The sequence below is a fragment of the Haplochromis burtoni genome, unplaced genomic scaffold, assembly GCF_018398535.1.
Source record: "Haplochromis burtoni strain Fernald_Lab_line unplaced genomic scaffold, NCSU_Asbu1 Contig_41, whole genome shotgun sequence".
Classification (NCBI taxonomy): domain Eukaryota; kingdom Metazoa; phylum Chordata; class Actinopteri; order Cichliformes; family Cichlidae; genus Haplochromis; species Haplochromis burtoni.
This window is the reverse complement of record NW_024582402.1, coordinates 2,229,597-2,242,387: the sequence shown is the minus strand read 5'-3', so window position 1 is coordinate 2,242,387 and position 12,791 is coordinate 2,229,597. Positions and strand designations below refer to the sequence as shown.

Genomic DNA, 12,791 nt, shown 5'->3' with positions numbered 1-12,791 from the left:
TCTATCTATCTATCTATCTATCTATCTATCTATCTATCTATCTATCTATCTATCTATCTATCTATCTATCTATCTATCTATCTATCTATCTATCTTACATCACTCAGCTGTATTTAATATGCTCAAGTGCAATAATCCTCTGCATTTATAAACAAGGTCATCACCCTGGGCACAAACAGGTATTAGGAGAAGGTAAGATGGATTAATGAAAGCAGACAAGACAGGAGGAACGAGCGTGTATTATCGAGTTGTTTATTGGGGAGAAGCTTAGTCCAACACCAGGAGAAGTGATGTACGTTTTCTTCAGAAACACATTACAAGCACATGTAACATGACAGGTCTTTTTGATTTTGCAATTTCACAACACTTTCTGTCTAGCCTTGTGGACGAACTGGACACAGTGTGTTTCCAATGAACATTTTTAGATGTAAAGTTAAGTTATTAACATAACTGATATTTTTACTTGAAACTTAATTTGTTTATAGTTTTTACCACGAGCAGCTGGACAGCGAATTTCAGCATGGTGCAGTAGAAACAGACTGACAGTATGGATCGTGCTTACTAACAACATTTTCTTGTACATTTTTTGCACGCTAACTATAACACCAGCATAAAACAAGAGTGCCTCAGCCTCTGCATCACTACAGCGAGGACATCACTGATCACTGCACTGTGATTAAGACGTAATAAAAACTGCTGCGATGAAAAAACTCAAAGGGAAGTGACGTAAGGGGCCACGGGGCAGGCGAAGGTCACGCTATGTGTGGAAATCCTTTTTTCTCCAGGGTATGACGAAGCAATGGCGCTTCTCAGCGGAGGGGTGGATGGACGACAGCGGCCTGCGCCTCCCTGGTGGAAACCAGGCAGCTGGCCTTCTTTTTCTTCCTCCATTCTGATCTCATCTTTCTCCAACAGCTTGCTGGAAACGCTGAGTCGCCTCTCTTCCTCTATTTCTGCATCCCCTCCCTCTGAATCATCCTCCACTGGTTTGGGGCCAAATATCCAGTCTGTAAGAGGAAACATGTTGGAAATGAATTAAAATGATTTATTTTTATGTCTTCTCTGTGTATCTTTTAAAGGGGCATTGCACCGGGTTTAGATTCACTTCAGTTGTCATGTCATGCATGACAAACTGCAGCATAGAGGATGCTGTTTCTTTTGGGGGGTTATTAAATAGCCAAAGCAGGAACTTTGTGGAATTGCACAAATTGAACATTGACCGCCCCCTTAAGATGGCTTTTTCTTTAGCAGCCGTTTGATCAGCTGTTGACATTCACCTTAAAAGAATAACAGACACCACTGGGAAGGTTATCCTATCCACAAACCAGAGGGTGAACATGAAGGAAACTGTCGTCAAAACAAGGAAAAGATCAAAAGTTGATTCACGAGAGCTCAGGGACAGAAAGGACACCACAAACACAGATGCCAGAGTGGACACGGTGGCATCAGTTCAGGATGTGTCCACCTGGGGTTACCTGCCAGGTCATGCAACAGGTCATCAATGAGGTGTCCCACTATGGCGTAGGTGGCCACTATGATCACCACCACCCCAACTATTACATAGACTACATTGGGTGGGAGAGTTATAGCATCTCTCGCAGGGGGGATGTAGTCCACAAAATACACCTCCTCCTCCTCCTTCCTTCTAGACAGCTGGAGGAGTTGCCGGAGCTCAAACGCAGACTGTGTGAAGTTTGAAATCAGAGCTCCTCCTGAGGCGTTCAGGGACACATTTGGTTGCCGGTTCATGTTTTGTCTTGGCCGGTTTTTGAAACTCTTTTTATGGTTTTGTCAGCTCACAGAAAGCGTTGAAGCTTCGGGGCTGTTTCTTTGGGTGATGACAGATTTATTGTCTTGTTGCAGATCTGCGCTCCTTCACTCCTGCACTGTGAATGTTTGGAGAACAGGTGATACAGGTGCACCAGGGAGGAGGAGGAAGAGGAGGCGGAGGAGGGAAACAAACTAAGCATTAGAACATTTTCAACATCTTCTGGGTGTCGGAAGGATGAGTGACAGGTGGAAATGTGCGGATGGTTTGAAACTGAGGGTACTGTTTCTCAGCAGTGACAGCTCCCTGTCACAAAATGGCTCTACAGAAATGTAGTTCAGCTGACAAGTAAAGCCTGATACTACCCATGTGCCAATTCTTCTAATCTTTGGTCTAGACTTGAATCCCAGAATTCCTCATTCTCATCTTTTGCTCAGAGGGTCTTCGGTCCAGGAGAGCGAGACAGAGGAGAAGTGAATGTAGGACAGACGGAGTTAATAGGATTGAGTCAGTCATAGAGCAATATCAGCTTTCCATCTGTGGGGATTAGAGATATGAGCGAGGAGAGGTGGACAGTAATATGCCAAAGAGGCTTATGGTCCCCCTTGCATAAAGATATGATATGTATATTACAGTGAACCCACTTTCACTCAGGTCCAGACTGGCATCACTTTATAGATACTTTCAAATGATCTTATACACAATTTGGCACTTGTGACATGTCACATAATTCACTAACATGAAACAATGCTTTCATGAATGAGTTCTTGCTCCCTAACAGAGCATGATATCATTGCAGGTAGAAAAGGTGCACATCTTAACGTATTTTTCTTTATAAATGACTCTTGTAAAAATGATAAAGAGCCAGAGAGCAGCTCCATTCATATGACAAAAGATGAGAAAATGGCACAGATGACATGGAAGACAGCACTGCATTGGAGTGTCACAGGGAAAGAAAATGAACTTGCCTGCAGCAAAGAGTTGAGACAATTCCTCTGGTTTTTCGTTTTTGAATTCTGGGGTGAACTGTACAGAAGCAGCTCTGGAAATAACCACAAAAACACAGCATAAGGTTAGCATAACAAGCCTAAAGCTACACAATCTTGTTTTTTCTGTACATGTGGGCAGGTAAACAGGTGATATGTATATATATATATATATATATATATAATATTATATATATTATTATATATATATCATATATATATATATATATATATATATATATATAATATCATATTATATATATATTATATTATATTTATATATATATCTGATATGGAGAGAGATATTTTTATCCTCACAAATATTCTCAGTGCAGCATCAGGATGTGGATGTGGTTACCGCCAGGATTTTAGGCATTGGCTTGTTGTTCTTCCTTTTTCCAGTTAAGTTTGTAAAACTGAGAGGCAAGAAACTTCCATTCAATGACCGTTACGGCTATATTGGCGAAAAGAATGAACCAAGAGACTGGGTGCATACCCCAGTAGAAGACGTGCGACATGTTGTGGAGAGATGTAAAAAATAAAATAAAATAAAATAGAGAGAAAAAGGAAAAGGAGGAAGAGTGAAAAATAAGCTTTCAGGAGAGATGCAAACGAGAGATGAGACGAGGGTTTCTGAATGTGTCTCAGGATGAAGCTGTTACGAAAGTAACACCAACTGTGCCAGTTTAGAGGTGGTGTTTAGTAGTTTAGTAATCCTAACAGGATTTGCTTGACTCATGCCACTGTCACCACCAAAACCTTTTCACCGAGTCAGCAGAAAGCTTAAACGGTTCATTTAGTGTCACCTGAAGGACCTGTTGCCTGCGGATGGTGTGTGAAGTGTGTGTGTGTGTGTGTGTTGATTCACACTGCAAGCAACAAATGTAGCTAAAACACAATAAAATGATGCGAAATAAATATTAAGATAAATTGACACTTTACCTGTAAGAATGATTCTTCTCATCAACTTGCAGATTGCTTTAGGTTATTTTTTTCAGTTCAAAACAGGAATCCAAGGCTTTTCCAGTTAAAAAAAAAAGAATACATAAAAAAAGAAGCAGAAATTCACTGTAAGCACTACTAGCTGAGCAGAGTATTCCTAAGCAAATAACATCCAGTCACTCATTCAGGTAGATCCATACTGGCTCCCTCAAGCTGGGGTGACCACCTTCTTGGGCTTGTCTTCTGGCTCCATCAGCCACTTGTAGTAAGCATCGCCCAGGATGAAGGCCCAGTAGAAGACGGTTAGAGAGGTGTTCACTGTCATGATGCCGATAATCAAAGGGTGCCACATGGTGGCAGGTTTTAGAAAAAATCTGTGTCAGCCTAAAAAAAAGAAAGAAAGAAAAAAAAAGCTGGTGCTGTGTGTGTGTGTGAAGGGTTGTAGCAGTAGTATCGCCTGCCTGTCTGTTTCTACTCTCTGCGTGGACTCCCCACCCCTCTCTGTGCTCTCTTTCCACTGGTGACTAAGTTTCTGAGGCAACAGCAGCATAATCCTCTTCAGCAGCTTTGTTACAGAAGATAAGGGTGCGCTGGATGTAGACCTGCTTTACCCACCCTTGTTCATCCATGAGATGGTGTTGTGTAACGCAGGTGTAGGCATTCTTCACAATGAGCTTTATGAGGCAGTGCTTTACAAAGAAACAGAAGCTATGTAAAAATGTCACACTGATTGTGAGTTTTAAACAGTGACCTGACCTAAAAGACATAATCTTTGTTCTGAACTTTATGTTCTCTGTAAGATATCAAATCTAATCCACAATCTAATCGAGACTGGAGACATCAGATGGAGGAGTTAATCTTACACCAAACAGCACAGATGGCTCCTTAAACGAGCCCCATGGGCAAGCAGACCCTAAAGACCACGCTTGCCCTGACATCACGTGACTTGAATAGATGGATTGTACAGACTCATCTGGTGCAGGGTATCTACAAACAGCATGATTAGAAAGCAAAAAGACAGAAAACTGAACTTGAAAGGACTTCAAGGGGAGGAAACACTGACATGGGGAATCGTCCTCCACCAGGTGGCAGTCTGTACAAAGACTGAGTGAATGTTTTAAAAGACGCATTTAATGACAGATCAGAGAATTTAATGAAAAACGTGAAGGAAAAGAGCGATATTTGCGCATGATGGGCGATTCAGCGGTCCGTTATCTGAACTTTGCATTACTCTCCCTTTAAATGTTCTCTCATTAGAGGTGCCTCCTGCCCGTGGTGAACTTTGACACCTGCAGGACAGCAGCAGGCTTATTGGAGCTGAAGGTTTCATCACAGATCAAAAGGCAACGTGACGCTGCTTTAAATCATCTCCTGCGTTCAGCGGCAGCGCAGAGGGCGCTGCTTTAACATGACTCGGTGCACAGCTCTGAAACGTGCTTAGGAGGGACAGATTTCTTTTTTATGTGGAACATTTTTAAGGTTCACCATAGAGACCAAACAACACGTTTACAAGAATGAGGCCACCGACGGAAATCAGCGTTTTTCTCCTTTCTCTTCTGGCACCTGGAGTTTTATACACAATGAACAACATCCCAGCGCTTCAGGAGTAAGTGTGTGTGTAGTCGGATCATTTCAACCTAATCTCGGCCTGTTGTGTGGAGGCATGGTAAAGCCGCCGATATTAATAGGCTTATGAAGCGGCCCACAGCCTGAAGGGAAAAGGGCGTGTTTACCCAGAGGAGAAAAAAAAGATTCACCAAGGCTGGAAAATCTAATGCTGTGAACTTAAGAGATCCGTTATAAAGTCTTAAAACGTAGGCCTAAATCTAAATTAACGGAGTGTTAGGCTATATCGCCCACGATAATGAGCGTTAATCAATCAGTGTTACATCCCCACACTGCTCCGGGCTTTTGAATTTCACCAAAGAGAAACTGGCAATTAAAGAGCCGAGAAAGCTTTGAAAATAATCAAGTAACAGAAATGTTAATCTTTTTGAACCCTCTATCTAAACGTCCTCCTTTTGTGGCGAAAGCTGCGATATTTCGCAAAATTAGATCATTTTAAAGTCTCGTCGATAGTCACTGATCTTGAGTTAATTTTTATAAAGCACAAAATGAAGTTTAAGTTTTATTCAAAGACTTGTCGTTTTATAATAAAGCAGCTTAGAGAGAATTAATTATCTACGTCGATCCTGATTTACTGGTTAATGTTCTCCAGAATAACTTGTGTCTGAACTCGTCCTCAGACCTCTGGTTATCTTGGGGATGGGAGCGGTCATCCTGGGGTCTGTGCTTCTCCTCCTCTTCCTCACTGTGCGGCACAAGGCCAAAGTGGACCCTTTGTTCTATGGTACAGTCACACAAACACACATGCTTTCATATAAATGAGTAAAGTCCAGGTGGACTGTTGTTATTTCTCTTTCTTTCTCTGTATGTTTGCAGTGTTCGCAGAGTTTTCCTTCACCTGCCTGGTGGGTCTGACCAATGCTTTAGAGCAGGATGGGTTCATCTCTGGCTTCATGGGCTTCTACATAAAAATGGTAACCTCTCGCTTTTCTCTCCAAGACTGATCAGTTGTTGTTGTTTTTTTTTTTTGTTGTTTTTTTACTTCATAAGTTTAAATGTTAAAGTTTGGATGTTTCTTTCCCTTCAGGGTGAGCCTCATCTAACCACTGCCTATGCACTGATGATGTCTTACTGGGAGGGCATCGTTCACTTTATCCTCTTCCTCGTTATCATCCACCGCATGTTCTCTGGGTAGGTTTTGCCGCTGCCGTCACAGTCTCTCATGTCTGTGCTTTAGTGAGACCTCTGACTTTCTGTCGTTCAGGAAGTCGTATCGTAGCCTGGGCCTGCTGTGGGCAGGCTCCTCCATCGCTCATCAGATCGTTCACATCCCAGGAGTGGTCATTGGTGAGAGCAGCACGAACACAGTCTGGTCAGATCGGCGCAGTTGTTTGTGACCACGTGTATTGATGAAGTTCTCATTTGTTCAGGCAAGTATGGGTCCAACATTCGACCAGCGTTTTGGAGGAATATCCCCTTCTTTTTGGCACCTTTCTGGGCAGCCTCGCTGCTCTTTAGCAGACCCAGAGAGATGCAAATCATCACAGCAGATAAGGTAAAAAGTTCTCGCTTTTAGGATGTGTTCATTATACACCATATACTCCGAGAGTAGTCTAGCCAGAATCTGGTTACAGCTTACATATCTGTGCATATTGTAGTGCATTAAACTTTAAAATTCTGTAGCCACCTTTCTAATTAGGAGTCATGCTCAAGGTTGGAGACTAACTCAGCTGTCATAGGGCAAAAGGCAGGGTACACTGGGACACAGGGCTAGCACAGACACAGACTATTCCCACTCATGGTCACACCCAACTGAGACTCATCAGTTAACCTGATATGCACCTTTGTGGATCGTGTGATGTCATCTGATTGTTGGGGTTTTCTCTCTGTTATGGTTCATGGGTTTCTAGGGTCTTTACCTCACAATATAAAGCACCTTGAGCTGAGTGTTGTTGTGATTTGGTGCTACATAAGTGACAGTTAGACTGATTTAAATTTGAATAGAACAGGATCCAAATGACATTAAATTATACTTTAAAAAGGTGTGTGTATGTATATGTATGTAAGTTGGGAGAAGAAAATTGTTGTTTTTGCATATGAACTCCAGATGGTGTCAGAAAAATCATTTGGGGACATTTCTTCACAGTTGGCCTTTTTAACTTGTACCCACAATAATATTTATTCCACCTGAAATGCATTTTTAGCACTTGGAAAAACTCTGTTAGGTTCAGGAGGTGCTGGAGGGTACGTAACACCCTCTTGCTTGCTGCGAATTTTCCACACAGTTACATTCTTTATTCCCACATGAGCTCAGTGGGACATCACACAGGCTTCCCACTGGGGAGCAGGCAGTTTGAGAGCTGTTTTAATATCCAGTTTGACTGTGTTAGACATTTGTCTTCTCACAGGCAGCTCCGCTGGGTAATCTCCAGACACGTTCAGTTTTCCGATGCCCGTGTGAAAATAACCTGTACGGTGTAAAATGAACAGCACCAACATCAACTGTGAACATTTCTGTGTCGAGCAGATCGCTGCAGAGCAGAAGAAAAGTCTGCTGTTTCGACCCATTGACCTGCTTCTCTCACTGCTGTTACTGGGATCCATGGCCTTCTCCGTGTTTAGAGGCTTTGTAAGTGAAACATCACAAGACCTTTTCTGCGTGTCGGTACTCGCGCTTCTGTTCGCGCTCCAGTCTTAACTCTCTTCGTGTTGTGCTGCAGGTAGTGCTGGACTGTTCTCTGGACACCTGTTTCACCTACATCTATCAGTATGAGCCGTACCTCAAAGACCCAGTTGGCTTTCCCAGGGTTATGGTGAGTCTGGAGACCGAAGACTCAGAAACTGAGTTAACTCTAATATAATATGTAGTTTATTGTTTAACTGTTTGGTGCACAATTCCTTTAGATGCTCGTGTACTTATTCTACGCACTGCCATTGCTAACGGTCTTCATCTACGGTCTGAAAACACCTGGATGTAGCTGGATGTTGGACTGGACCATCTTCTTTGCCGGCGCCATGGCTCAGGTAATTGTAGTTTTCTCATCTCGTGCTGTGATTAATATTCGTTTAAACAAAAGGAAAAATGGAAAGCTTCATGTTGACTTCCCTCCCCCTCACTCGCTGTTCTCTCCAGACCCAGTGGTGCCATATCGGAGCATCTCTGCATTCCCGCACTCCCTTCACGTACCGAGTCCCAGCAGACAAACGGTTGCCTGTTATCGCTCTCAATGCGCTGCTCGCTGCTGCACCGGCGCTGCTGGCCCTGCGCTGCCACACAAACCCTGCTTATTTTATGAAACCTGTTCCTGCGGGACAATCCAACAGCAAGAAAAAGGAAAACTAGACCACACGCAAGCCACGGACTGGTGAGGAATGCTTACTGGGGCACGAACTGAATTAAATGCACACATTTTTCATCCCTAAAACCCAGAGGAAATCTAAAAGCATAGCTCTCTCTGACTCAACTGTTAAAAAAAATCAGTCACCTCACCCAGCACTTCCTGTATGGACTTCTGGACCCTGATAAGGAGGCTGTTGATGGAGGTGAGGACCGTGATCAGATCGCACAGCGTTCAGGTGACTCATGCAGACACCCAGTTTGTATCGTCACAAAACTTCAACTAACCTGAACCATGCAGGTCAGCAGCAGCACCGGAGAATGATTCAGTCCCTTTTTTTTTTTTTTTTTTTTTCTATACAGAAATCTAAACCAAAGCTACAAAATTTGAAGATTCATTTTTTTGATCTTGAATATTGCAACTTTCACCCTTCTGTGATTTTTAGCACCCCCCACGCTAACTGTGAGTATATTAAATGTTGAATATCAGCTGAATCCTCTGTAGGCTGAATAACTTAAGAGTTGCTGATAAGAGAGATGACTCACTCGAGCTGACAGCTTGGAGAAGAAAAAACCACCTGGTGATCGACGTTGTGGTCTAGCCTTCATGTGACTGGAGCGTATAAAGAAATCAGACAGATACTAATCGCTATTCCAGTCCACTCCAAGTCCAGACGGTCATTTTCAAGTTAAATATTCAGTTTACAGTCATGTGAAACGGGGAAAGGAAGCACATGGAATTTGTTTTTGCTTAATAAACGACTTAAATGATTACCACGCTCATTCTTTCTATCTACAGTTTGAGAACTGGAGCGCTGAACTGTGGCTATTTTTGTATTATAAAAAGGGGACACAGATTTCTCGCTGCTAGCTGTGCATGTCAGTGTTTGATTAAATTACATTCTCATTAACCTTTTCCTTCGCTAAATATTGAGAATATTTATGACTCTCATATCACGTCTGAGCTTCTAAACTTAAACGCACTTCTTCCCGAACCAAGTGGTTTACGGGTTCAGCAGTCGCGTCTCCGTGGCTGTCAGTGTTTTCTCCAGCTGGTGATGTCATTGTGCCCTACTGCACTGCTCAAGTTATCAGACTGATAAGAGGTGAACCCTGGATTTAGGTGAGCTGTCAGACACAGCGGCCACACAGATTACTGCAGGAAACGTCTCAAAAAGCAAAAAAAAACATGTTTTGGCTGCTAAAGTGTCATTTGACTTGGTAAATAGAACATTTCCCTTTTTTGTGTACATACAATAGGATATGCAGGACACAGCTGGATGTAAGATGCAGTACAAGAAGTTTGATCACTGAGTTGGTTTTTTTTGTTTTTTTTGTCTTTGTCACAATTTGTGGCTCAGATTAAGTTTGTATTTTATAACACACTTACACACTTTAGAAAGCACAGTGCAAATAAACGCAACCCTAACCCTGTAGGCTTTATCTTATTGCAACATGAGTGTCCATTAAAAACAGTTTAGTATGGTATAAAGTGTTGGACCCACCAACTGACTCTCAGTCATTAGGGTAGAGTCATGACCAGCCATACCGTCCGGCTCTGTAAATGAAACAGTGGGTCGTTTTTAAAAAGCTTGGTACTGTAATAGGAAGAAACTGATATTCCAGTGTAAGTGATGATACTGCAAAGCAGAAATATTTGGGAAACGCAGCAAATCAGCCAAATATAGTGGCAAACAATATAAAGTTTACAAGCTGAGTCCTGAGGCACATACCATGTAAAAGTCTTCATGCTCTGCTGAATCAATAACTGCAGAGCTCCAAACCTCCGCTAGCATCAACATCGCGCCAAAAACTTCCCCCTGGGCACTTCATAGTATGTGTTTCAAAAGCTAAATTGCTCCTGGAGGTGTACTTTAATCAGGTCCACCTTTGCAAAAGAAGATATTTTGCCGCTTCAGGTGAGTAGAGCATCAACAAAAGCACTGTACAGAAGAGAACAGGCACTTTAAGTCAGATGTAGCATGACAGGGAGCTGTTGTGAAGGTGGGTTGCAAAGCAGCTTGCAGGATTCTGTAACTTTACCCAGACTAAAGTATTTTAAAGTGAAAAACCTATGATCATTTTCAACTCAATAGCATCCATAATTCACTTGAAATGATCTGTATTCATCTTATACTGAGTCCTGATGTTGCTCCTCAGTTTATCTATTGCCTAAAATAACCATTAAGAACTTCTTATTGACAAAATCCAGATGCTACAGTCAGATGATCCCTTGCCGCAAGGGGTCACCACAGCGAGTAGCTCCAAAGTTTTACACCAGATGCTCTTCTTAGTTTAACCCCACAGGGCATTTTTGTCTCTAGCTGGAACTGAGGTTTAGCTCGCACTACACTATGGAGCTAAAACAAAATAGAGAGATAATAGTAGGGGGAAAAACCCCGACTCAGATTAACTGATCTGATCAGGTTCTGGGTTGAGCGTGACCTCGTGGCAAAACTACGCTGAGTTTGAAAGTGAAAAACAGCTGATAGCATGAATGAAAAGCAGAACTTTTGTCCATTTTGTTCGCTTTATTAAGAATGGAGTACAACAGCAGGACAAAAAGTCATAACACCAAAAAAAGTGGATAACAGATCAAATATCAAAGAGACAAGAGACGAAAAAAGAGTGACATTCTACCCATCGTGTAAATATGGCCGTGCAAATTAGGTACAATCAAGTGGTTATCTGAAATTATTCTGTAATCCCACCCACACAAACTATGTCAATGGGACGTATACATTAGCTGAGAGTGCTTATGGGGATTGGGGAGTCTATCGGATTGGACAAGGTCCAGCTATTGATCAGGTTTGAGCCAATAACACACGTCACAATATTTACAGTACAGAGATTAGAGGCAATCAAATGATTAATTTTGTTATCGACTGATTGTTGGACTTACATATTGGTATAGAAAAATGGTGTTACGTCAGCTTTCTAAAGGATAAGTAAGAAAACGAGCATGTTCACTAGCAAATGATTCATAATAAATAGTAACATTACACAAACAGATATTAGAAAAAAAAGCACGTCAGTCGAATAAAAGAGACCAGCTATTCAGGTGCTCTATGGAAAAGTAACAGCTACAGTACACGTACAAAAAGCTGGGATACCAGGACTATCTTGCATCAATTACATCTGTGCTTTGTAAACAGAATACTAAAATGAGTTACTTTTTTCATGTAGAACAAGCAAACCTTTCCAAAAAAGTGACTTGGCACTCCTCTAAGTTTCTGTCTTACATGCATACGTTCACACACTGCTGTCAGGCTGACAGACCAAGAGAAGGTTATAGTTTGCAGACGAGTGGAGGAGTTACTGTTTGGGAGGGCGGATGTTAGGGCGGTGCTAAAGTCAGTGTTCGCATGGACCTCGGTTAAAGAAAGCAGAGAGAAAATAAAAAGAAGCATCAAAAAGCATGGAGGTTAGATTATGGGGATAATCTTATTCACTGGGGGAGTAAAGCTAAGCAGAGAGCACGGTTAGTGGTTAGAAGCAGGAAGGGCAAATGGAAATTGCTGTGATCTACTGTCTTTCCTTATGGGCCATGGTTAGCACCTAGGCATTGTGGATGTTGTATTATTTGGTTCAGTAGTAGCTGTGTGCGTCCTCTCTGGCCTTGTGTCCCTCTCCTCCGTGTCTCCTGTGGCCATGGCGGTCGTGGCGCTGGTTGCGGTGATGGCGTCGGTACCGGTGCAGTCGTCGAGCTGCAGAGGGGAGGAAATGGTGACACGTTGTATATGAGCTGCAGTAGATGAACAACACACTTGTCAATGTACACAAAAATCCCATATTCACTGGCTAAATCTCTGCATATATTTTCTTACTCTTAAACGATCTGCTCTGAAAGAAGCTTAAGTGTGTAGTTGAACCATAAATACTCAAATACTCAAAATATATTTCCTTGCTGAAGGTTCCCATCGCTAATCAGCTGACTCTTCAATGCTACACAAAAGCCTAATATGAGCTGATACATTATTTATTAGTGAGTCACCTTTGTTAAGATGGGAAAGAGTTAATAAATGATACTTAACAGATTTAAAGCTCTGAGGGTGGTTGATGCTAATTATCGGGTTTGATGAAATCATCAAGGAGCTGCTTGGATTGTAATTTCACTGATTTTAAATGAATCATATTTTACTGCGTTGTTATGTGTGTGTGTGTGTGTGTGTGTGTGTGTGTGTGTGTGTGT

The 12,791-nt window shown here is 42.1% G+C and overlaps 2 protein-coding genes across 3 annotated transcripts in view; one reads left to right on the top strand and one right to left on the bottom strand.

Moving 5' to 3' along the window:
• Window positions 1-4,901: 4,901 nt before the first annotated feature.
• Window positions 4,902-9,371, top strand: tm6sf2a (transmembrane 6 superfamily member 2a). Its single transcript, XM_005920469.3, has 10 exons — window positions 4,902-5,302; window positions 5,943-6,046; window positions 6,139-6,236; window positions 6,350-6,453; window positions 6,527-6,609; window positions 6,693-6,817; window positions 7,790-7,891; window positions 7,983-8,075; window positions 8,167-8,286; window positions 8,396-9,371. The coding sequence occupies exons 1-10, from the start codon at window positions 5,211-5,213 to the stop codon at window positions 8,603-8,605; spliced, it is 1,131 nt and encodes a 376-aa protein (XP_005920531.1). The 5' UTR covers window positions 4,902-5,210; the 3' UTR covers window positions 8,606-9,371.
• Window positions 9,372-11,115: 1,744 nt separating this feature from the next.
• LOC102294424 (neurocan core protein) overlaps window positions 11,116-12,791 on the bottom strand; it is a 64,754-nt gene continuing 63,078 nt past the window's right edge. For both annotated transcript variants that reach the window (XM_005920471.3, XM_005920470.3), the window contains exon 20: window positions 11,116-12,306. In XM_005920471.3, the coding sequence (XP_005920533.1) occupies window positions 12,188-12,306 (119 nt within the window). In that variant the 3' untranslated portion in view covers window positions 11,116-12,187. The remainder of the gene's footprint in view (window positions 12,307-12,791) is intronic.

Excerpts from the sequence above, each read along its gene's own strand:
- tm6sf2a (XM_005920469.3), top strand. The coding sequence starts at position 5,211 with ATGAGGCCACCGACGGAAATCAGCGTTTTTCTCCTTTCTCTTCTGGCA. Across the intron at positions 6,237-6,349 it reads TGGGCTTCTACATAAAAATG|GGTGAGCCTCATCTAACCAC; the intron begins GTAACCTCTCGC and ends CTTTCCCTTCAG. Across the intron at positions 6,610-6,692 it reads CATCCCAGGAGTGGTCATTG|GCAAGTATGGGTCCAACATT; the intron begins GTGAGAGCAGCA and ends TCATTTGTTCAG.